This window comes from Lampetra fluviatilis, chromosome 51 (genome assembly GCF_964198595.1).
Source record: "Lampetra fluviatilis chromosome 51, kcLamFluv1.1, whole genome shotgun sequence".
Taxonomy (NCBI): Eukaryota; Metazoa; Chordata; class Hyperoartia; order Petromyzontiformes; family Petromyzontidae; genus Lampetra; species Lampetra fluviatilis.
In genome coordinates this window covers 3,860,826-3,887,143 of record NC_136325.1, presented here as the reverse complement: position 1 = coordinate 3,887,143, position 26,318 = coordinate 3,860,826, and the positions used below count along the sequence as shown (strand labels likewise).

General features: G+C 47.5%; 1 protein-coding gene across 1 annotated transcript in view; it reads left to right on the top strand.

Annotated features, from left to right (window-relative positions):
- PROSER1 (proline and serine rich 1) overlaps window positions 1–12,646 on the top strand; it is a 66,547-nt gene extending 53,901 nt beyond the window's left edge. Inside the window, exons 9-15 of the mRNA XM_078878568.1 lie at window positions 2,737–2,859; window positions 4,464–4,508; window positions 6,253–6,809; window positions 7,330–7,651; window positions 8,639–8,771; window positions 9,517–9,601; window positions 10,762–12,646. Coding sequence (XP_078734694.1) covers window positions 2,737–2,859; window positions 4,464–4,508; window positions 6,253–6,809; window positions 7,330–7,651; window positions 8,639–8,771; window positions 9,517–9,601; window positions 10,762–11,295 — 1,799 coding nt within the window. The 3' untranslated portion in view covers window positions 11,296–12,646. The remainder of the gene's footprint in view (window positions 1–2,736; window positions 2,860–4,463; window positions 4,509–6,252; window positions 6,810–7,329; window positions 7,652–8,638; window positions 8,772–9,516; window positions 9,602–10,761) is intronic.
- The last annotated feature ends 13,672 nt before the right edge of the window (window positions 12,647–26,318 follow it).

Sequence of the window (26,318 nt, the reverse complement as noted above, 5' to 3'; positions counted from 1 at the left end):
GACGGGAGGTAATGGGTGAGGCTCTGTGATGGCATTGGTGTGGGTGTCACGTGTGCGGTGGTTTCAATGCCTTCAGGAGGCAAGATTTTAGGGCGGTGACCATATTTGAAAAGGGCCCAAGTAATGAATCACGACAAAAAGGGTTGTCAATTTTGAGTTGAATAATTGTTTACAATTGGATAATTAATTGTCCCAACTATAGACACGACAGTCTTCATTGAGCTCCCCAAAAACTGAGACGGTTGCATGCCTACACACAACCTATATGAATGCATCGGTGTACTCCGTAACAATACAGTGTAGCTCGATCATTTGTTTGTCAGTCTGCTCGTCCTAGTGAGGGTCGCGGCGGCATTATGTTGAGTAGGGCGGTCCAGACTTCCCTTTCCCTCTAGTGTAGATATGGGACCTTTTTTGCAAGTATCCAAAATGATTAAAATGAGAATAGGTTTTAACCTTCTCTGTAAATAAAACAGGTGTTAAGATGTTCAAACACCCAGAAGTCGGAGCATGTTTGTTTGCACGCTTTGCCACAAGTGCGTGTGGTTAATGCAGACTTGATGCCTTGCAAAAGGTATCTGTTTGGTGTTTGAACATCTTTACACCTGTTTTTTGTTAGAAATTAAGGGTAAAACCTATTCTTATTTTCATCAATAAAGTGTGGATGCACTTTTTTTTCGAACGACCTGCCTGCCTTGCTGCTTGTTTACCACACACTTACTTCCCTGCCTGCCTACCTAGCCACTCACCTACCTGTAAACAAAACTTGAATCCCCCGCTATGCATGAGGGATGTATGGTGACTTAGCTGGAAAATACTTGAAGCGAACTGTAATTTCCTATAGACATGATGTTAAAATGGGGGGTTGCATTCCTAGCCCACATTTCTGGAATAGAAAAAAATGCGTGACTAAATGTCATTGAAGTGTACAAAAACACATCTGGCTATGAGGTAACATACATTTTAACTTTTAATAATAATAATTAGTAATAAGATAGAAATTTAACACATAGGCATTCGCGACCAATATCATCCATAATAGAGGTTTTTTGGGTTAGATCGCGTAAATATATAAATGTTGTGTCGTTAAAAACCGCCACCACCCGACACAGCCAACTAGTAAGGGTTGTCACGTAAACAGAACGTGCCAATTCGTCACTCGTGGCAACGCAGCGCAACGGTGGCGAGGTGGCTGCGAAGCGTCCGCGGGGGTCTGCGCGTGATGCTGTGCACGCGCGTGCAAAATTGCAAGCAAACAGATCACACGCAAACACCAACAGCAGGCATGCGCGAGCCCACGTGCGAAAACAAACACGTGCGCGTGTTGCCGCATGACTACGCGGCACACACCACAACATGCCCCAGCCAGCCAGGCCGATTTGGCCTGGGGCATGTTGTGGTGTGTGCCAGTCGGCTGGCTAAACACTTAGGGAGTTGCCACCTGTCCTGCTTTTTCCCAAAGACGTCCTCTGCAAGTCTTCCCGGGGCATTGAAATTCCCGGTTTTTGTTAGTTGCGTAATAACAATGATGATGATGATGATACGCCGCTTGAGATGACAAATCCAGAGGTAGTTCTCCCTCTCTCCTGGTAACGAGATATTTGTCTTCGCCCAGTTAAATGTGCCGGGTGTTTTTTTTGCGCCTCGGAGATGGCAGCATGATTCACGTATCCACCGCGTAGTGACTTTCAGAAATGTAAAGGGGAAAAAAAATGTGTATAGTGTAGTATACTCGTACAGCACACCAGTGTGTGGAAGAGCCAAGCCACACCATTTACAATCTGAGTCCGACGTTTCGCCAGTAATTACAACTAGCGCAAGAGCGCAGAAGTGTGGTCACCACATCTACGCCTCTATATAAGGAACGGAAAAGTAAGACTTCTCCACAAATCTGGCTGTTGCCTGATGAAGCGAGTTGTAGCTACTGGCGAAACGTCGTACTCAGTTTGTAAATGTTGTGGCTTGGTTCTCCAACACACCGGTGCCCTGTACTAGTGACGAATTGGCACGTTCAACCCTTACTAGTTGGCTGTGTCGGGTGGTGGCGGGTTTTAACGACACATTTATATATTCACGCGATCTAACCCAAAAAACCTCTATTATGAATAAGATAGAACTTACCAGAGATGAAGAGCTAGGCCTCTTGGGGTGAGTAGTGGTGGAGTTATGCAAAGGGAGAGGATCAATATTAATGTTTTTGTCTTTGTCTTTTGCTACTGTACTCACGCACCACGGATTTCCCATGTAAAATAGTCAGGCAACTGGTTAAACTGTGTAATAAATACAGTCATCTGTGTAATAATTAAAATAAATTCAACATATTTTACCATCCATAATATGCCCGATGCCTGCCTGAGCCGGGAATCAAACTCAGGTGGCCGGGTTCATCGTATAGTGCGCTAACCACTGCATCATTGCTCCCCTTCCCAGTCACGTGTATACATTCAAAAACGTACGTATGATGAAAGGGAATAATTTTGGTAAAGTCCCTGATTAAGCAGTGTGTCTCTCTCTCGACTTGTCTTACGCCCATGTGGATATTCGCGATTACTTTTATTCAAGTGGCTCCCCTGGTAGCAAAGCCAGTTTTGCCGGAGCCTGTGAGTGCCGCCCATGGCTCACAAGCATCACGCAATTTGTCTCTCTCTCACACAGATGTTGCTCACACAGATGTTGCTCACACAGCTGTTGCTCACACAGCTGTCTCTCTCACACCGTTGTCTCTTTCTCGTCCAGCCATCTCGAAGCCGATCTCCGTGACGTCTGCCAGCGGCATCACGGCGGCCGTCGGCTCTTCGGCACAGCCTCCCTCCTCAAAGTCGGCTGTGCCAACTCCTGTCCTCGCCCACATTAAGGCTGGTGCGTAACGAAAGTCTGCAGATGTGACTCCGGGGGGGGGCGGTGGTGGTTTATTATAATGACCCTGATGCCTGCTGTATATTTGAATTGCAAATTCGCGTGGATTTTTCCGCGGGTCCTCCGGTTTCTCCCTCCGTATTTAGACTCGACGTCGCTCGTTTATAGTATTTGGCCGCTTTAAATTTCCACGCAGGGATAAGCCACTTCGTTGCGCTATCGTTCGTGGCCAGGTCGCTTTTTAAAAAGAGCTATACAGCTCAGTGGGACTTATGTGGTAAAATAAAAGTTTAGGTTTAATAATCCGTTGACGTGTCCAGGCGGTGGCGCATTTTTCACTAGTTGCAAAGGTGTGTGGTTTGAACCCAGGTGCTGTCCTCGTTAATACTACAAGTGTTGGTGAATAAAAAAGTATCATATTAATATTGATTGGACACATTGGTTTTTTTTCATGCACCTAAGGCAAATGTATTTATTTTCACGGAGAGGAATACACATGTGGTCTAATAAGTCAGGGGTAAAACAATGTTAATATGTGTATTTAGGAAATAGGCAGTGATTGGTAAGTATAACATTACTCTTTGTTTCTTTCGGCAAAGTCACGTAGGTATAAAATAAAATGAAATCACGACGTTTCGGACACAACACAAGCGTCCGTCATCAGGTGGGACAACCACAGCAATTGTTTCGACTAACTGTGGGTGTACCCATCCCTGCAGTCACGAAAACTTAAAATCGAAGTGTAACATTCTTTGGTGTAATGGTTTAGCAGACTGCACTTGCGATCTAGACGTCGCCGGTTCAATTAAAATTTCTGGCACGACAGTTGAAGCAGTGACCAAGTATCCTAAATCCCCCGCGCGCCTGTGCCCTCCCAGCAGCATGGATGGGTACACCCACAGTTAGTCGATTGACAGGTAACGTGGTGGAGTACAAGTGTGGAAGAGTAGACCAAATAACCCTCTCGGCTTTTCTCAATTGGAGGCCCTTTCTCCTGCAGTAGCTTGAGCAAACAATTGGAGGGCCACATCTCTACTCTTGTTCACAAGTACATCGTGGAAGAGTAGACCAAATACCTATCGAGTTTTCTCTCGTGGAGGCCTTTTGTCCTGCAGTAACTCGAGCAAACAATAGGAGGGCCACACCTATACTGAAATAAAAATAATAAAAAACAAAAAACCACTGATGTAGACTGTAGCCTGGTTCTTAATCGGAGTGAGTGTACTGGCAGTCTATAATGTAGACTGTAGCAATGGTTATTAAACTGAGTGAGCGTACTGGCAGTCTATAATGTAGACTTATTCTTGGTTCTTTCGGTAATAAAAGTAAAACATATTCTTGTTCACAAGTACATCGTGGAAGAGTAGGCCAAATACCCTCTCGAGTTTTCTCTATTGGAGGCCCTTTGTCATGCGGTCGCTGGAGCAAACAATAGGATGGCCACACGTATACTCTTGTGCACAAGTACTTGTTTTTCACTGCTAATATTTACACCGTTTTTCACTGTCTTGCAGTGAGACATACATGAGTGACTTCAAGACAGTGTTGTGTGAGTATGTCTGTCTAAACCTGTCACTTTCTACGTGTTTTTCTCTTTTTTGCTACAGATCCAGACGCTCAGCCCAGCGTAATAAAACAGTCCACCAGTCACAGTGAGTGCATTTATTAACGTCCTAATGACCACACCTGCACAGGTGTGTATCGCTGTGAAGGGTCCGCGGGGAAGCACGCGCTCATGTCTGTTTGTCAGGGCATCCGTCAACGTGCGCTCTGGTTCCATCATGGTACCAGTAAGACGGTCAGGCTGTCGTCACTGTTGTGAGACCGGTTCTCCTACGGCCTTGTTAGATCTAAAACGATGAGTGTGTATGTGCCTAGTTACTACATGAATGAGAGAATGCCAGGACATTGCAGGGTTTTCGTAGGTTTGGTGGGTTACGAGGTAGTTGGTTAGCAGATGGTTCTGCAGCAATGGATTCTTAAAATATCTGTGTAGAGATGTGAGTGTTATACGCATCTTACATGCATTGTTTTTCTCCAGACACTCCAGTTCCGTACAGATACGGATGTTGCAGTCATTTGTTGTTTTCGATTGTATTTTATGTGTCGGTGTTTTGCATTTTTAATTTCCACTTAACTTATCAGCAAGAGAAACGGAATTGTCATTGGTTATAAGTCGGTTACTTTTGTATAATTTTTATTGTATCGTTTGCGGCATTAACCATTAACACACTTTTTCTTCACTCAACTAAACTAAATGCGACAGTATATAATTTGAATGTCATTTTCCTGAATTGTAGATCATCAATTCTCACGAAAAATGTTCGATTACCTGTATCATGAGCACAGGAATTGGGTTTAATCAATGTACATCCCTACGCATTGGCACGCATTGGCACGCATGGTTTACTCAACCATGAGATGGCAGGACGCTCGTGGAAACAGTCCAGAGTCTCATTGAGGTTTATCTGAGCAAGGAAAGACTGAAACACATACAAAGACAAAAATCCCCGTTTAGCCTTAACAGACTGTAAGGACACGTGCTGTTAGCGAGCACCTATGAAACACATACATACACACACACATATACATACACACTCGCACCTCCGATTAGCGTGGTTGACGATGTATGGTGCGAAAGATAAGTTATACATACTGATATACATATGCAGAGTTTCACATACATGGTGAGATGTTAATTACCTCGCTTGGTTTACAGGTGGTCGTGGGTACGATCCTGACCCTGACGCCTGTATATTTAGAGTTTGCATGTTCTCACCGTGGTCACTTGGATTTTTCTGCAGGTCCTCCAGTTTTTCCCTCCCAAGTTTAGAATCAACATATGCTTAGAGTATTTAGCTGGCGTAAATTTCCACGTGATAAGCCACTTCATTGAGCTATCATTTGTGGCCAGTTTGCTTCTGGAAAAGAGCTATGTAGCTCAGTGGGCCTTACCTGGTAAAATCAAATATTATTTATCGTTTAGTTGTATAGTTTAAATTCGTACACAAAAAGACAAAGATCCCCCGTATAACCTTAACAGACTGTAGGGGAAAGTGCTGTTAGCGAGCACCTATGAAGGCCGGAACGGTACACGAGGGGGTGGGTGGCCAGCACCACGCCCGACCGCCTTTGTCTCCCCAGTGGCGATGTTTACACACCGCACCAGGTACTCATTTCAGGCTGAGTCGACCTAGGGGAGGCCAAGGACCGGTTCAGATAATCGTCACCGGTGTTGCTCCGTGAGCGGGAATCGAACCCGGGTCGCCGGGTTCATAGCGCAACGCGCTAACCGCTAGACAACCGCTCCCCATACACACACACATACACACACCTGCATGCATACACACACATACATGCACATTATTGTTGAGATGCCCAACCGTTTTCTACCAGGTCACTCTGGCAGCTCCAAATCATCCCACGCTTCTTCGACCAAGCCCACAAAGCCACCTCCGGGATCATCCGCCAGCACCCACGCTTACCCGTCGCCCGCCACATCGACTCCTGCCTCCACGTTAATGCCAGCATTGGCCCAAGCGATCCAGGCTAACTCTGCTTTCCAGTCTTCTGGGGCCCCCGCGGGAGGAGCAGCGGCGGAGTGCCTGCCGTCGGCACAGTATCTGGCGACCGCTGGTGCAGCCGCTCCCCCGCCAACCTACTCGAGCTTCCACGGGGGGTCGCAAAAACCCTTCCGCCCGCCCAGCAGCACCGCGTCGCAAGCACTGCCGTCGGCCGCCCCGCCGCCCTACCCGTCCACGCCGCCAATCTCCGCGTCCCTCGGTTCGTCGGGATCTGCGGCTGAGAGTTTCCTGCCGGCACTCTCGGGGTCATTCCCCTTGGCTCAGCAGCCGTACCACCACCCTGGCGCCACTGCTGTCGCCGCCACCACCGACACGTCGGCCCTGCCATCGGCGGCCGCCCCCTTTCCATCGCTGCCGGCAAACTTCCAGGTAGGCTTGGCCACATTGTGGCAATACTACGATATGTCGTACAACATAGGATCCACGCTAATCGTATCATTCGTTTTGAAAGATATCGTCACGTCGTGCTTACTGGGCTCGTTATTTTTTGTTGTTAATTATTTGATTTTCTGATAAAATAAAATCACAGTGAATACCAAGTGACATTCTAAAAGAATAGCTATTATGCATTACGTTAGTGCTTTGTAAAACGTTTTGCGCAGCAATGGAGAGCATGGCGATTATATAACATTTTTTTTAAAGTCTGCGTTTTTAGCGGCATAGATTGTGAGGTAACAATTACATTTATACCAGGCTTATGTCGAATGAACTGCTGTTGATTGTTTATGTAATCTTTTTGTACTCAAAGTACACCAAAGCACAACAAGGTAAAACATCATGAAATAAATGTGCAAAGTAACGGGAAACTGACTTTGCGAAAATCGTCGTAACACGACGCTCGGTATTATCGCATCGTGGAAAACAACACCACGGCAAACCCCACTTCTAGGCAGCTGGCGGCGGCGGCGGGGGTGCGGCCGACGGCACGGCTCCAGCGAACGCCGGTAGCCACGCGGAGTCACGGCGGTACTCCTACAGCGACACGCACGGCGGCAAGCGGCACTCGGCCAGCACCGACGGGCAGAGCCGCTCGGCCCCAACACCACCGCCGCAGAAGAAGACGAACGCGTTCCTCCCCCCGTCGTCTCCGGCATCCGCCGGGTTCGCGCCGTTTGCTGTGGGTGCCTCGCCCACGGCCGCGTCGCACGTTCAGCCGAGCGCGGCTGTGCAGGAGATGTCGTCGCGAAAAAACCACGAGTCTGGCAACGCGGGTGAGTTGCATTTGGGAACTGTAAAACTATAAAGCCACGTTTTATTTTACCAGGTAAGGCCCACTGAGCTGCATAGCACTTTCTCACAAGCGATCTGGCCACAAATGCGAGCTAGATAAAGTGGCTTATCACGTGGAAATTTATAGAAGTAAAATACTCTAAACACATGTTTCTAAACGTGGAGGGAAAAACCAGAGGACCCGGAGAAAAATACACGTGACCACGGGGAGAGAGACATGCAAACTCCAAATACAGCAGGCGTCAGGGTTGGGATCGAACCCATAAACTCTGTATACCAGGCGAAGTAGTTAACATCTCGCCACCTTGGCACCTGTTTGTGATGGCTAGCACACCAGACTGAGAGGTTCCACCGAGTGTGTGTGCTGACGTAAGGCCCCACTTGTTATTGAAGCCACGTTGGACAACTGGGATGCTGTCGCGGTGTAATGGTCAGCAGGCTGGACTTGCAATCCAGAGGTCGCCGGTTCGATGCCATCTCTCGGTGCGGCAGTTATAACGTTGGGCAACTTTCATAAAATCCCCCACCTGTATCCACACAGCAGTATAGACGAGTATTGCCATTCGGCAGGTTGCATATTGAGTGTTAAAGTGTGGATACTTCCATCTCTTTGAGACATTTGACCAGCATCGAAGAGTAGGCCAAATACCCACTGGAGGGGTTCCTTAGAGCTCCGTCTAGTGAAGGCCCTTCCTCCAGCAGTGGAAACAAGCAAACAATTCCCAGGCTGAAACTTTACTCTTTTTACAATTAGGTTTGTTGTCCATCCCCCGCACCTCCGATTAGCACGGTTGACTATGTATGGTGGGAAAGACATTCAACATACATATACTGTACCTTGTGCATACAATATATTCATATAATTTAGGAGCTATTCATCGCTTTGTCTTTGTTTAAACGCTGGGGTCTTGCGGATGCTAACGCCGCGGCACTGTGTCCTCCTCCGTGCCAATGGTCGTCGCCACCAGCCCTGGCGGCGGGCAGCGCAGTGGACGTGGGGGGCTCGGAGAGGAGCTCACAAACCGTGGGGGGCTCTTTGGGTCGCTCTGCCTTCACAGCCCTTCCCAGCCCTGCCGGGGACACCGGTATCTCCAGCGCAGGGTGAGACCCTAAAATAAAAATTAGTGCATTATTTAAAGATAAACCAAATTTGTTTTATTTTAATTTACCAGGTAAGGCCCACTGAGCTACGTAGCTCTTTTTGAGAACGACCTGGCCACAAATGGTAGCTCAACGAAGTGGCTTATCATGTGGAAATTTATAACAGCTAAATGCATGTTGATATCTAAATGGAGAGGGAAAAACCCGAGGACCCGGAGAAAGATCCACACGACCACGGGCAGAACATGCAAACTCCATATATGCAGGCATCGGAGTCGGAATTGAAACCACGACATCCTTCATACTAAGCGAGGGAGTTAACATCTCGCCACCGCAGCGCCCATTTCATTTATCAATCACAGATGCTGAGCACAGATACAAAGGCCCGAAGCCGCTAAAATGAATTTGAAGCACAAATCTGGACTCATTACATTCATTATTTAAAACATTGCCTTACAATGTATTTTTTCATCTCATAGGCTAAAAGCTAGTGGCAGTGGTCCTTCTTAATTGGTTGCAGTGTATTGACTTGAGATCAGTGACTGATTGGGCTCTACATATATGTAGATGAGAAAGGTGAATGTGGAGGAGGCGAGGGAGACAGAAGCATGCAGAGCAGAAAGAGGAGTGTAGGATCATGGTGGGAGACTCGGTTCTCGTGAACAGCACTTGCCCCAACAGTCTGTTCAGGCTATCTGGGGGATCCTTATATTTGTGTGTGTCCCTTGTCCGCTTGTCTGTACAGATACGGAGCGTCCCCATACCATATGCCCATCCAGAAACGGTCGTCTTCCTCCAGCAGACACCGGGAAACCCCATCCATTATGCAGGTACTGGAGTGTTCACCGTCACAACCGTGTCTCCGCACGTGAATATGTTATGCCACGTGATTCATAATAGATGTTTTTGGGTTAGGTCACAAAAGGATCTGACCCAATGCATGTCGTTAAGAGCCCCGCATCACCCAACATAAGCAAATAAATAAAATTGTCATGTGCACAAGCGTTCAAGTTGTCAGTTATTCCATTGGAACCTCATTTGCCAGAAGAAAAATATGATAATTGTTTTTTTACCCTTTTATCTAGCAACAAAACTGACACCTTTTTTAAGCTGTCTCGGGTGTGGACCAATCAACTTCAAGGACAGTGCATACATTATCAGAGTTATGTTTTTTGTTTACATTCCGACTGCAGGTATTGTGGTATATGCAAACATGACTCCTTGTAAAAAAGGTGGCAGTTTTGTTGCCAGATAAAAGGGTAAAAAAACAATTATCTTGCCAGTTATTGTTCAGTTCATCGCTGAGTTGAAGAACTATTCTCAATACCCAATTTTGTTACCAATTTGGATACATTATTTAATTGTTACATTGTTACATTTAGCATAGAAACTATTGTAGAGCCTTTCCACGTCGCATGGGTCATGGGCGTTATTTTCCCACACTTCACCATGGGTTAACGGTAGGGAGCATAGCTGTGGTAGCATAGAAGTTCAGTACAACAGTGGATTTTGCTGCACTGCTTTTTGCTAACCACCACACATTAACCTTTCCGCTGCTAAGTACAGTGCTACCACCTGAGGATGCAAACAACCCACCTCATAGCATGCATTTTCGAACACTTTGGGAATCTGTATTGACAGAATATATATGAAACAAATATGCATTTGGTTCCAAAGTATATGATAGCAAGACTGGGAAATGGACGATATGATTTCATTTATTTAGAACTACTTTTTGTGTTTAGTTTGCTGTCCTTCCACCACACCTCCGATTAGCATGGTTGGCTACGTACGGCGCGAAAGAAGTTCAACATACATCCATACATGTGTTAGTCGATGTATGTTGTTGGCACTTTGTTAAAGAAGAGACGTAAATAGGTGCACTGTATAGGCGGTCTGTATCACCAAGATTGCCGATGTGAAAAACCTGGCATGGGGAAAGGGGTGACGCCCACCTTGCTCTTCACTGTCACCGTCTCACCACCCACAGCCCCAAGCAGGCATCGCCGTTCCCAGCTTCGCCCAGTATCAAGTGGGCGGCTACAATCCCCAGCCTCTACTGCCGGCCGCCCTCTCCCAGCCGGGCCTGGTACCCGTCTACCCCGGCTTCCCCACGTCCACCCAGGCTGAACTGCCCCTCTCTCTCAGCTCCATGGCCTTCGCCGGGCAACAGCAGCAGCAACAGCAACAACAGCAGCAGCAGCAGCATCACCATCAGCAGTCCTCCGTCCTCGCCGCGGCACCCTTCCTCATGCAGCAGAGCCTGGCCGCTTTCCAGACGCAGGCCGAGCTGAGCACCGGTTTGTCGGCGTCGATGGGGCTGCCGCTCACCGTGCCCTTCCCATCACACTCTGCGGCGCTCGTGCACCCGGCGCTGGCGGCGCAGTCGCAGCAGCATCAGGAGCAGGCGGCGGCCGCGGCGGCAGCGGCCCTCGGTCTCGCGTACATGGGGCAGCAGAGTGCTGTCACGCAGGACCAGGTTCAGATGCAGTCGGGTTTCCCTGCCGCACTGGGCTGGCAGTGACGGGAAGAGCAGATTCTGTTTCGTTGTACGAGGACTCGGGGTCTGGCACATGCGGGGGTGCGAGGCGATCCTTCACTGTCCCACGTGGGGATGAGCTGCTTTTTTATGAGATGGTGCAACCTAAGAAAGTACAAGTGACTCTTGTAGATGCCTAACTGGGCTTGCTAGGTGGGCCAGTCTCTTCAACATGAGTATGGAGCTTAATTAGTGGATACAATTACCTTTTAAAACTACGGTGGGGTATTGTTCTTTTGTGATGTCACTGAAGTGACGTATTAAAAATTCCATCTGTAATGTTGTAGTGACATCACTGGAGCACGTCTGACTGATTTAAAAGTCTCCTACTTAACTAAGGAAGCTTAAAAATGCGTGTCCGACAGCACGAACATCATAGCCTATGGTTAAGTGTACACAAATGAGAGATATTTGTTACATGGGTTCCGTTAACCATTTTCCCATGACCTCGTGAGAGGCTTGTGGTGTGACGTATAGATACGTAGTCAGAGAAAAACTGTACGGGCATTAATTAGAAATATAGTTCGTGTTGCTATCGGCTGCGAATATTGGGGGGCTGGGTGTGATGGTGTTTATGGGTGCCAATGTGATTATAGCGCTATCCTCACAATCGGCAGGCTGTGATTTCCAATCCCAGTTGGGGTTGACTCAGCCCACCATTGGAAACTGGCCCTCACCATTGGAATGTGGAATTTCCAGCACTAGGTTAAGGGCTGCCAATGGAGCTGACCGGGGAGACCACTTTCACCTGCTTATATAGCTCTCTGATGCTTTCTCAAGTTGTACCCACGTGTTCCCAATGAAGCTCCCAGGACGTGGAGCGAAACGTCGGACATCGTTGCCGAGCAACACGCGGCACGCCCCGAAAGCACGTCGGAGAGACGTACAGGACAACAGTGAAGATCGACGCAATCAAGGAATGCTATCGATGCTCTTGTTATCTAAGAATGTGGCGATAAGGAACTCGTAGCAACTGCTAGCATATTGCACCACGTAACTCCGCATGCAATTAATAGGGTATTTGCATAAAGTATTAATTTTATCTTGATGTAGAATATACACCAACTGTTTGTAAACGTATACACTGGCATGCAAATTGACATTCTATGAAATGAGACTTTACGAGGAAACTGCAGGAATTGTATTATTTTCTTTTTTTACCTGTGACACGATCACATAGCTGCCTGTGCAGACATATATGAAACTTGGTGTGCGAAAGTGATGAGGCGAAGGCACGCACACCCATTTGATATGGACATTGGTGGGGCTATTTTATTTTTGGTAAGCACGGACACGTATACCGCACTTGGAAAAACAATAAAAAATACTAAACTGTGCTGTTGAAAAAGTCAAGACCTCTTTTTTAATGTGTATTTGTTGTTTTTGCTCAGTTTATTCCCAATTGTGCTCTGCGGTTCTTGGTGTTCGAGAATAGCCCACAGAAGCAGATATTACAGAGCTACCTTAAAGTGACCTACAAGATCACTTGAAGGGGGCAGCATTTTCCCCCATCCACTGCATATGACCGTATTGTTCGTCACGTGATAGTCAAACTGACAGTTTCATTCTCAATGCTGGAATTTAGCCGAAGAAAGTGCAGGACAGCCACTGGTGATCGGCCTTAGGTCGTCAAACTAAAGACACCAGATTTAATTGCCTATATTTTAACCCAGGAAGTCGGCCGTGCCAGCTCTTTGCCCTGACCTCTGGTTCACTTGGCCACCTATGCTTTCAAGACATCTGATGAAGACGCGCATCTGTTGCGAAATAGCATTTAAACCAAAAGTTGTTCATGTCCTCTTGAGCAAAAGCAACGTGTTAACGCATCGAAGGAACAAGCGGAATCCACATTCCCTCGACGCCTAATCAACAGGAGTGCCTGCAACATCTCATTAACGCGTTTGCAATTAGGTGAATATTTGTTGGGCATGGAACATCTAGTTAGCGCTAACGAGCTTTGTAGATGTAAGCCTGGTTCAATTAACGGTCAAGTGAAGCTACTCTGCAAATTGTAGCCCTTTAAGTGAGCGCACAGACGGAGATGGCGATGTTTTCTCCAGTGAGCAGAAATCACAGCGCATTCCCGGCGATGGGAAGTGGCACACGCGCGTTTTAAAAAGGGCCCTTAATTATCGTTTTCCGTCGGGCAAAGCAAGCGGCCAAGCGGATGTGTGCGTGGCGGCGATAATGAACGACGCGTAATTGAGGGCACGTCGCTGATAGGCTCGCGGGAATGCTCCTGTAATTGAGTGCTTTATATAGAAAGGTGTTCGAAAGGAAATGTGTGTTTGCACGTGGACCCACCTGAAGTTTATTTTTGGAGGGCGGGGGGGGGTTTAATTACACGTACTGTATATTTCGGAATTCGCCATGTTTCATTTAATCATTCAATCTCCAGTTGAAACTGAGCAACATTTCCCTATTCTTGGTTCTTTCGGTAAAGTCACGTAGAAGGGAAATAAAATAATAAAACATAAAAGAAAATGTTTTATTTTTATAATTGTATTATTTCCCTTCTACGTGACTTTACCGAAAGAACCAAGAATATGAATCCCTTCAGTCATGAAAGCTTTAAATCGATATTCAAGATTTCCCTGTCTCTTGTCCACCTAACGGGGAGGGGTCTATGTGGTTGGGTAAAGTGTGGGTACTTGGCCGGCTACCGCTATTGTTAGAGCACTCTACACTCTATGAAATCTAGGGTTGGTTAAGCCCATACCAGAAACATCTCTTCTTGGTCGATCAAATGAATAAGACATCTGCCGTGCTTGTTCTATTTAAAGACTGGTTCCGGTTATATAAATGTGGAATTTGCAATGGAGAAGGATCTCCAATAGATGAGCATTCCAATGATGCCCTTTTCACAACCTCAACCCACTACTCCCTCTCTCGTTCATCTTCTGTATGACACAGCGTTTACTGATGATTGATTGCGTTGGGTACAATGGCCTAAGCTTACACTTTGTTTATACTGGTAGGAACCTCCTGGTTACACCAGCCCACAGGGGATTATTGTGTTCGTCGTGCAGGGAGGGGCTGGGTGGGGAGGGAGGGGCTGGGTGGGGAGAGGAGGGTGGGGGAGGGGAGGGGCTGGTCACCCCGTGGTGCCCTTATAAAACTCAACGTTTAACCTACTCACGCCGGCTTGTGTCCGCCCTCAGAGTCTGGCATATTTGCGGAATGCACCACGCCGCCGTTGACCCTGGCCATTGACCGAGCAAACCAATGTTCCTATCAGCTCCCTCCGCAGGAATGTGTTGAAGTTACTGCAAGGGCTTCATTTCAGCCAGGTCTGTCCGGAATACAATGTTTGGTGTTAAATGTTAATGTGTCGTTAACCCACCACTACCCGACACAGCCAATTAAGTACAGTTTGTTAGGTACACAAAACGTGCCAATTAGTTACGTCTTAATTACACCGGTTGTGTGTTGGAAGGGTAACCCCACAACATTTACAATTTGAGTACGACGTTTCGCTGGTGATTACAATCAGCTTCCTCCGCCGATTTGCCAGAATTTAAACCCAAAGAACCTTTATTATGGAGAATATTGGTGGCGAAAGCCAAACGTGTTATACAGTTTTGTCCGGGTCGGTAAAATACTTTCCGCAACCCAGCACACCACGTGCATTCCACCTCGAGCTCGAGCCGTAGTCGGCGTGCAAACACAAACCCTAAGGAGCCACCTGGAAATATGGTGGTATTGCACTGAATCTTGATTTGCACTGGGCAAATGTTGTCCCTAGGGGGCAACAGCAAACCATATTCAAAGCCGTATCTGGCGTCGTTTATGCCGAAAGGTGTTGTTGTTAAAACCTGTCGTGGTGTTGGGTGTTGTTAAAACCTGTAGTTGGTAAAACCTGTAGTTTTAATCTTGATTTGAAGCTTTCGTGACTGCAGGAATCCATACTCTTTGGTTCTTTCGGTAAAGTCACGTAGGTAGAAAACAAAATAGTTTTATATTCTTGGTTCTTTCGGTAAAGTCACATAGAAGGGAAACAATAAAATAATAATTATATATAAATATATTTCACACCTGATGATGATTGCTTGTGTTGCAGTCAAAACGTCGTGATAATTTAATGTTATATTTTTATTATTTTATTGTTTCCCTTCTACGTGACTTTACCGAAAGAACCAAGAATATGAATCCCTGCAGTCACGAAAGCTTTAAATCAAAAAATAGTTTTAGTTGTTAAAACCTGTACTAGTCCCTTTGAGGACGTTACTCGTAGTGGCATTAGTTCAGCATCAGCCAAGATCAATCCACTGCGGATGAAAGCCTCCCGAAGCCGTTTGCACCTCAGTTCTGCAACGTAGCGAAAAAACCGCATCGCAACCGGAACGCGGGCAGATTTCATCGCTCCGTCTCCTCGGTGCAGGTGCTTTCAGACGTCTTCCGTTCCTTGGCCTGCACTGTCATTCCCTTGCTGTGTAACTAATGTACACATTTAATGTCACGTTACATTAATGAAGAATGCAATGGCATGGGCACCTGGCCATGGGCTTGTCGTCCATGGGACATTGTTACCACCTCATCCCTATGTCATCGCATTATTATTAACAAAATAATGCGATGACATAGATCATTTATAAACAATATAATACAATCTTGAAGCGTTGTGGATGTTAACAAAATAACGACTCCTTCCCATATTTGTCTCTGCACGTAATATCAAAAGAAATACAACATTGAATACATCCCATTGGCCACATGATCTGGGAGTACATGTTATCAGCAAGATAGATAATAGTCCTGGGAGTTGTGGGTTAATTCATGAAAGATACACAAGTGCAAATTCATCGTGCAAAATCAGACGCCCAAAAACACATTCCTGCGGAGGGAGCTGGTAGGAACGTTGGGTTGCTCGGTCAATGGCCAGGGTCAACGGCGGCGTGGTGTATTCCGCAAATATGTCCGACTGCGAGGGCGGGCACAAGCCGGCGTGAGTAGGTTAAACGTTGAGTTTTATAAAGGTACCACGGGGTGACCAACCCCTCCCCACCCAGCCCCACCCCTACCACCCCCACCCAGCCCCACCCTCCCCACCCAGCTACTCCCCATCCTCCCCACCCAGCCCCTCCGCACCCTCCCCACCCAGCCCCTCCCCTCCCCACCCAGCCCCTCCCTGCACGACGGACAGACAGAATAATCCCCTGTGGGCTGGTGTAACCAGGAGGTTCCTACCAGTAAAAGTACGTATACGTACGTACTGTATGTTTAACTTTGTTCGCACCTTACATAGCCAACCGTGCTTATCGGAGGTGCAGGGGAAGGACAGCAAACTAAAACACCAAAACGCAGTTCTAAAGAAAATTAGAGTACTGTATTGATAATCCTGCGTGGCATCATGCCCACAGATCAGAACCAGTAGTGCAGTATTAACAATATCACTATAAACTACGCCAACGATAAACAGGCAAAAAAAGTAATTAAGAAGAGTAATTGCAAAATATTAAGTCTACAAAGATACAAAAAAAACATTTCGAGTTGACTTTTAACGCGTGAGCGAACGTTGGGATGCCGCCCGTAGTGCAATGGTTATCACGCCTCGACGGTTCGATCTCCTGGCGTCGAAATTGAAACGAGGCCAATTTTCTTCGCCAAAATACCCCCAAGAGGGGTCCCCTCGGGGCTCCCTCCAGTGGAGGCCCCTCGTGCCAGAAGTGGCGTCACAAAGCAACGTCGCAGGGTGCTAACACATTCGCCTGCTTCACCATACTGCGTAGCGAAGCGACCTTCACGATGTTACGAATGTACTTTGACGTTACATTAGCAACCATTAACCTAGCGTGAAGGGGGGAGGAAGCTTCGATAGTACAGCTTTAATTGGCAATTACGAGCCACGCGGCCGTTGGGAAGCATTTTATTACATGCGGTCAGGTCCAATGAGTGGCTGTAGATGAATGCGTCGTAATTGGATCTTGCCGAGAGCCTCCAGCAGGGGGTAAAGACATCATGTGGGCAAAATGGTTTTGGCCATCTTGACAGGCTTTTAAAAGTGAACATTATCAGTGTAAATATTCGGGAAAACCCACTCCAACCTGCTGTTGCCCGACAAATGTGCGTGCATGTAGCGGCTGAATTAGAAGTCGACGTCGTGAGTAAAGGGAATCTTCGAGACTAAGTTCCCAAGATCAGGGAGGTACTGGCTTGACTGCGCAACGTTGTACCCTCGAAGACTCCCGTTAAGGTAGTGGTTCGTTACCTTGACTGACGCCTGCACCCCTTTGGTTCTCAATCGTAATTGTTTTATGTTAATAAATACATAGGTTGGATGAAACAAAGTAGTTGAATCGACATGCCCATGCTTAATTTTTGGGAAAATGTCAAAACTGGGTGGTTTTTAACTTTTGCCGACAAAACTGGATCCCAAATGTCAAAACTGGGTGGTCTTGGAAAACGACAGGCAAAACAGGGTGGTGCTTTTTGATATGACAAAACTGGGTGATGTTCAATGTGGACAAATGTCAAAACTGGGTGAAGAAGGTGTACGATTTAATGTATCATTTTGTACACGTTTAGGTCCTTGCGTTATTCATCCATATGTCGCCACAGATTTAGAGCGTTCCAAATGATGTTTCTCGTGGCTCATGTTCCATACCTTGCACCACAAACTTCCCGTTTGCATACTGGCACAGTGTGCCAGCTCGCTACTACAGTAACACTTACTTGCCATATGTATACTGGCACAGTGTGCCAGCTTGCAACTACAGTAACACTTTCAGCTCGCGAACATACACGAACTTGCCATTTGTATACTGGTACAGTGTGCCAGCTTGCATGCTACACCTACTACAGTAGAACAACGGTAGATAGTGTTTGCGTCGAGAAGTATGGTGCTGCACACTTAGAACAAAACATGTTTGTTACATATATATAACTACTTCGACGGGCAAGAGCGCTTGTTGTGGCCCTTGGCGCGACAGAAGGAGCACTGCGTGAGGCCCAATGGGCCACCTTCGCCACGGTTGCGAATCCGACGCTTCTTCGGGCGGCCAGCCTTCTTCTGGCGAGGAGGTGGCATCATGGTGTTGTCGCGTTGCAGCTCCTCGGCAATGGGCAGCTCGATACCGGCAACCGAGGTCCATGTCGTGTTGATGGCAGAGACTTGGTAACACACCGCACATGCGTTGTAGAGCTCGGGCATCCGCCCAAACGCCATGAGGGCACGAATGTAGTGCCGACACGGCAAGCCCATCTGCTTCATGTACCCGCACGTGCACGACCGAGAGCTGAGATCGACTCGGCGCTTGGCAGAGGCGTAGGCGTCTGGATCCTTGACGTATGCACGCGTCGAGGTACTCTCGTAGACCTTGTACCTCGGGGCCAACGCCTGCTGAGCGTCGATGAGTCCTTGAGCGTACGGCGTAATGACACGCCCTTGAGCGGCCCACTTCTCGGCGTCGCTGCGGTGGGCAAAGGCCGTCGTCATCATGTCTTCCATGTGGTGCATGAGGAAGTGGAAGGGGTCCATCTCGCGAGCCGGCAGGGCCTCGCTATTCGTGGACTCCACAAAGTTCGTCGTGCGCCAGCCGTACAATGGCGTCGTGTGCAGGTGCGGGTAGAGCGCCCACGTGTGGGGGTCGATCTTGTTGTAGTACGTGGCCGCCGCAGGCAGAGCTACGCCCAAGCAGCCCAAGGAGCTGCGGAACGCGGCCTCGGAGGCGCACCCTTGGGCATCGTAGATGATGCCTTGGAGGTCGGGCGTGAACGCGGAGCCGATGTTGTCCACGCCGTTGCAGATCAAATGCCGCGTGCAGTGGATGAGCATGAGGTCCTTCCAGTCGGAGGCTAGGATGCCCGTGCCACGATCGCAGAAGACCGGCGTGCCGTCGAGCTCGATGTCGTTGGTCGTGCAGCAGTTGAGAAACCAGTCGTAGGCCGCTGCCGTCTCGGACGGCACCAGCGCCACGGCGAGAAGGATGTTGCGGTTGTTGCCGTCGCGCCCAACGAGGACGAGCATGGTTCCATTGTAGGCGCGCGCCTTCATGTGCGACCCGTCGATGCCGACGACGCGTTGAAGACTTGGCTGCAACGAGCGTGCGATCGGGTTGCAGATGAACGCACCCCAGAAGATGCCCGCGTCTTCTCGCACACTGCAGGTCGTCGCGTTGAGCTTGCCGAACGTCTCCACCAGTGAGTTGATGAACTCGAAGCCTGCATGGGCCGCACTCTCGTTCGCCGCGATGCATGTGTCCTTGGCGCGGTACATCATCCGGGTCGGGACAATGACGCGAGCAACGTCGGCGACCTGGGCAATGACAGTCGGTGCGGAGGTACGGGGGTTGGCGCGAAAGGCCGAACGGGCTGTCGTGTTCGCCTCCACTTGGCGCTGCGTGATCTTGGTAGTGCCTGTGCAGCCGTGGTGATCCGTGCACAGCGCCGAGACGCGGAAGCCGCGTCGTTCCCCCGTGAGCTTCGTCAGCTTCACCTTGAAGGAACAAGGTGTTGAACTAGAGCAGACGATGGCAACGTGCCGTCCGCCGCTTCGCTTGAGGTCAAGGACCGCGCGCTTGCCTTGTTGCAAAGCAAAGTCTTGGATGCCGTGGATGGCCTCGCGGCGCGTGGTAAAAGTCTTCTTGGGGTGGAGGGTTGCCATTCGAATGTGAGCAAGGTGGCAGTGCGCCCACCTGGTCACAAGCCCGCCCCGAGCTCACTTCCGAGTCCGAGCCGTAGCTTGAAATGTTGGTCGTTGGGGTGCTGGCACACTGTGCCAGCGTACAAATATCAAGTGTGTGTAGTTATATGGTGCTGGCACACTGTGCCAGCATACTAATACCACGTGTTTAGATGAATGGGGTGCTGGCACAGTGTGCCAGTATACAAATACCAAGTGTTTGGATGAATGGGGTGCTGGCACACTGTGCTAGTATACAATTATCAAGTGTATTTGACAAATGTCAAAACTGGGTGCACCCTGAGTGTCCAAAACTCAAGTTTTTGGCCACCCAGGGTGCACCCAGTTTTGACATTTGGGATCCAGTTTAGTCGGCAAAAGTTAAAAACCACCCAGTTTTGACATTTTCCCCTTAATTTTTGTTGAGATGAATTGCTTTCTAAAAAATGGGGCATGTCTCGCACCCTCAGAAAGGGCATCTCGCACCTCCATTGGGCCAGTTCCGATCCTCCAATCTTCATTGGCCCAGCTCCACTCCCCCACCCTTCATTGGCCCAGTTCCACTCTCCCCCACTCTCTATTGAGCCACAGCAGCATTTGGCATACACGTGTAGTGAGCGGCTTCCGAGACACGTCGTGTACAAGGCTTCTTATTTATTAGGAACACACTGGGCAATACATTTATGTAACGCAGTTACACATAGCCGACCCTATCACACAACCCCATCGTCGGCATCCAACTCGGCAGCTGTCCGACTAGCGCAACGACGTCGACGATGAGATCCTTGCAGAAGATCGGCCACGTGGTCGCACGACGAAGAGAGATGACGGTGAGCAGCGACGCAGCCAGGACCAGCTTGTATACCTCCCGACGTGGCCAAGCCCCGCCTCCGGCCACGCCTCCGGCCACGCCCCCTTCCAGAACCTTCGAGCAGGTTCCCAGAGCTTCCCGACTGACTCCGCCTTTCACCTTTACCCCAGATACGAACCCCTCATAATTAGACATTACGTAACTTTCCCATAACTGCGATTACACCTTTAGGCCGACAGGTGACACCCTGTCATTACACGCCTACATTAGACGCTCTAATGGTTTCGTGGGCGGGAGGGGGCGGGGATTTAATCCCTAACAATAGCTCAACGCAGGACAACGTGGAAGTTGATGTTAAATTCATGCGACTAATGCGTCTGGCGTTTTGCTCCTCGTGCTGGGAGTTAACTCAGCAACTGAATTCATTCAGGATAGATGTTATTGCTTTCATTGTGGTTCCAGGGTTTGGGGGGTGAGGGTTGCTATTAAATAACTCAGTATCCTACCAAAGCAAATCTTTTTACCTATTTTGACGTGCTGTCTCAGGGTTCTCGCCTTCTGTACAGAATGTTGTTGTGTGCGTGGCAGTGAAGATAATATTTTGAGGTTCTGTACATCACGGAATATGTTACATTGTATCTGGTCAATCACAGTTTAAATTGTATTTATATGAAAAATATAATATTAATCAGACAATCCACACATATCAGTCCATCCACATTAAAAGAAAAGTACTTTCTTACACATTCCAATAGCCACACGGCCTACTGGGAGCACGGAATTTCTGCAGAATCGGTTCAACTTCCGCAAATTCTGGATCGGTTTCTGCATTCAGTAGCTTATCAGTAGAGTCAGAATTGCTTGAACTTATACTCGGAAACTGCCAGATGTTTCCGGATGACAATCCTGTCTGTTACGTATTATGAGTTCTTAGTTCGATGCAAAACCATATAATACAAAGCACGAAATAATAATCCATAATACACGTTTTTTTGGGTTAGATCGCGTAAATATATACACGTGTTGTTAAACCCGCCACCTTCGACACAGCCAATTAATACGGTTTGTCACGTAAACAGAACGTGCCAATTCGTCACTAGTACAGCACACCGGTGTGTTGGAGAGCCAAGCCACAACATTTACAATCTGAGTGCGACGTTTCGCCAGGAATTACAACTAGCTTCATCAGGCGACAGCCAGATTTATATATTTACACGATGTAACCCAAAAAAACCTGTATTATGGATGATATCGGTCGCGAAAGCCTACGTGTTAAACAAAATATTAATTATTATCAAGCCCTCTGAGACGCCCTGGCGTTAAAGGTGGTCGACCAGAAACAAATGATTATAAATCACTGAAAATGTGTGAACTACCATATTCCTACAAAGTGATTCGGAGAAAGTTATATTGCGATGATCATATCGTGAACATTAATATTTCATTGTGCAAAATACACATATCGCAGCAGCCCTCATGCTTACACGTTTAAATATTTCTGCAAAAATGCCCTTCGTTATGATTGTGAAAAGGATAAAAAAAACGCATTAAAATGTTCGCCTCACAGCCATTGCGACTCTATTACAAATCATTGAATTTTGTTGTCGAATTCTGAAGATTCCACCGGGAATGCAATTTACACAATTTGCAAAGTGCATTTACGTGCCCAGATGTTATTATGAGGGCCACTCATCACAAATCCTTGCAGGGAGAACACTAATAGCACCAACAACAAAAACCCATCAGATGTAGGATTAGTGTGCGTATGATTAGGGTGACACGTTGGCTTTAGTGAGTTTGTCATGGCCATCTTTTGTACTCAGCCGATGCATTCGTTAATACGAAGAGGATGAGAATATAGTTAGTTGACCCGAGCGTGCCCCTCATCATGGAAGCATTAGGAGTGGGAGACAGAGACAATGTAACACCAACGTACGATTGCGATATTCATTATTGTATCCAGGAAAACCTCATTTAACCTTGAATCTTTTTTTACAGAGCCCTTCTTTGAAGCCCTTTTTTTTATACATTACTTATTTGACGGCCATACATCCCACGCCTACCAAATGAAGTATCGGTGCCTGGTGGTTCTGTCGTTTTTTACAGCCGTTCACATGTCCGATGTTTCCATACATAATTCCCAGAGTGAGATGTATGATGTTCGACCGGGATGTTTGTTGTTTTCTTATCGGATGGAACTGAAGTGCTTGGAAACAAAAGGCCCAAATATGAGGGGATGGCAACACCTGCCACATTAGGGTGTCCTCATTGCTTATCGTCAAACTATTTACGACACCTACAATTCTGTGGCTCAGACATGAGCTAGATCTAAGATGTGCGATACAAAAAAAAAGTGTTTTATTCTATTGCAGTTCACCTTTTTCGATCCACACATCTGAATAGCATGGCTCGTGAAAATTCCACTTCGCTCTGCACGCCACACCCCTTTCAGCAAGAACTCGTCCGAGACCAATGTTACACTAATATACTTTAAGTCTGCGACAATTCCCCTTTGTGTATCATATCCCTGCTTCTCATTATAAACTCGAAATAACACAAAATATCCATCGTGTTTGTGACCAGCGTGTCGCCATACCTGCAGAAGACGATACACGCGCTGATACAAAACCTCAAGTTTTCTGCACATTCTGGTCTCCGTCTCGAAAACTCATTTGTTTAAAACTGCTTTTTGTTTTTAGTTTGTTGTCTTTCCCCCACATCTCCGATTAGCATGGTTGGCTACGTACGATGCGAAATAAGTTTAACATCCATACATAAAGGTGATTTTGTACGTGTAATGACAGTAGAGCCTATATGCGCCGTGAGTGGACTAGTGGCCACGGGAGGTAATTACAGGGGTATCAGTTGTGAGTGCGAAGGGACTGGTGGCTACGAGAATTTTCGGGAAGGGGGCGTGGTCAGGTGACGGAAGAGGACGGTGGAGTCTGCCGGTAGAGGGAGCGTCCAGAGTCAGCGAAAATGATCGAGAAGGGGGGCGTGGCCTCGTGTCGGTATATAAAAGGGAGATGCACGGGAGACTCGGGGCTGTTGCAGTGGGGGTCTCCGTCTGATGTCAAGGGAACGTGTCTTCAACAAAGGTTCCATCTCAAGAGAAGCGTGTCAAGTCGTCATTATATACGGAAGAAATAAAATCAGCGTGCACGAGTGTATCTCTCACATAAGTGGACTCCATGATCTTGGTCTCAGCCTCTGGTCATCCCGTTGGGCAGGTATCTGGCCATCTGCCACCGGTACAATTACACGTTCGCCTCGAGTGGACGTGCCACCCAAAAGGTCCTCCTGGTCGCGTGGCTGTATTCATTGTCCGTCGGCATCAGGGGCGTGATCATTCTGAGTGAAATGCGTTTCTGCCAACGCATCAAGGTCCACTACATGTACACATGTTCAACTTCTCTCTTAACCGTACGTAGTGAGCCGTGCTAATTGGATCCTAGATTTGAAGCTATCGTTTTTTCGGTAAAGTCACGTAGGTAAAAAATAAAATGTAAATTAATAAAAGTAATAATAGAAATAAAATAATAAATCACGACGTTTCGGAGGCATCAGGTGGGACCGTCACAGCCAGATTTACTGTGACGGTCCCACCTGATGACGGAGACTTGTGTTTATTATTTTATTTCTATTATTACTTTTATTAATTTAAATTGTATTTTTTACCTACGTGACTTTACCGAAAAAACCTAAGAGTATGTGCTAATTGGAGTTGCGGGGGAAGAACAACAAGTTGAACACAAAAAGCAGTTCTAAAGTTTATTCGTTGTCACTCTAGATCAGGGGTGGGGAACATTTTTTCTGCCAAGGGCCATTTGGATATTTATAACATCATCCGCGGGCCATACAACATAATCACCTTAAAAATTTGCCCGTTATATTTGGTCAAACATTTAATTAACTCGCCCCTAATGTGATGGCTGGAACTGTATCTCTTTGGTGAGGCGTGTGATGTTAGCTGGTATTGATGATGATGTTGCTAGTCGCAACTGCTTTTCCAGGTTTGCTCCTAGATTTATTGAATTTCGAGTCCCACCTGCAGTTGCCTTGGCAGGGCCAGACCAAATGATTTTGCGGGCCTCATACGGCCCGCGGGCCGGACGTTCCCCACCCCTGCTCTAGATGATGCTTTAAAAGTGCATAGCTCCAATGGCGTCTTAATATCTGAAGGAAGAGCATTCCAGATGGCCACAGAAGCGCTCCTAAAAGCGCGCGCGATGCGTTGACTGCCTTTATTCGATGGTTAGCCAGAAGCCACCGCTGCTCAGATGACGTGAGTTCGCCTTCCCTGCTGTACAATGTCGTGCTCGACCAGTTTCGCCGTGAGCTTGCTGGGACTTGTTACCGTGATCATTTCCAGCGTGGTGCCAATCGCTCCTCATCATCTTCACCGTCTGCAGGATGACCTCCGGAGTGTACGCTGTGCAGCGGTTAGACGCGAAGTACTCCGACTTGTGCGTCACTGCCAAGCCTCTGTACGCCGTCGTGCCCACCCACTGTGGCGAGCACCGCCATCCACATACTGTGGTTTAGGGAGCTGCGACATGAGACGGCCAAATACTGGAGAAGCGAAGTTAAACCTGACTTCGTCGATAGCAAACCTCCCAAAATTGCCGTCTAGCCAGATACTGCTTCAGGTAAAAAATATATGCATTGTGTATAATCCTAGAGAGAAATGTGATTGGCTTAGGGAAGCCTTCATCCAGCAGTGGATTGATCATGGCTGATTATTATGACAACATGGTTAAAGAAAGGTAATTCATGTTTGTGAACATTCTTTTTTTGTGCTCCGGTAAGTGGGCTTGGCAGGTCATGTCCCCGGAAGTGATGATGGGCCGTGGTCGCGACTAACAACGGAGTGAAGGTAGAATCAGAATATGTATTTATACTGGAGGAATCCGATGAGCTATGAAGCCCTCTTTCACAGATGTCCAGTCGGGGTGGGTCAGAATGAGAGAGTACGTCTGAGAGGAGGTGCAACACAGAGGTGGAGTAATGACATTAGCTCGTCTGCTGGAACCAGATGTGGGATGTTCCATCAAGAGGACGTGACAGATTGCTTTGGAAGGTCTTCGTCTGTCCATGGAAAGATCGTCGGTGATGGTCATGAGTAGATTTTAGTTGTTGAAATAAAATTCAAGTCAAGGTGTCTCTTGTCTCATGCAGCCACTTAATATGTACCGTTGCATGTAAATTAATCTAATTACTGAAATCATCAGAATGGCATTGTCCCATTTATTCATGACAATAGGTTGGGGCAAACCAGCCTTCCTCTTGTGACCTCCAAGTGAGCTAATTCTACTGCAGCCTGGCAATTAATCCTTATGGCGGTACCTCGGGGTACCAAATAATACAAACTGGCCTAGGCAATTAAATATTTTATTTCTGGGCCCACTATTTTTTTTCAGGGGTGTACTTAACTCCGCGACTGGGGTACCAATCAATCCGAAATCGGTGTCACACTCCGCGATGTCGAAACGCAGCGGAGACGATTGCGCCGAAACCCTGAACGCTCGAACGCACCGTAGCTGTGCATCGTGTCCAGCTCGTCGATATGAGTCGATT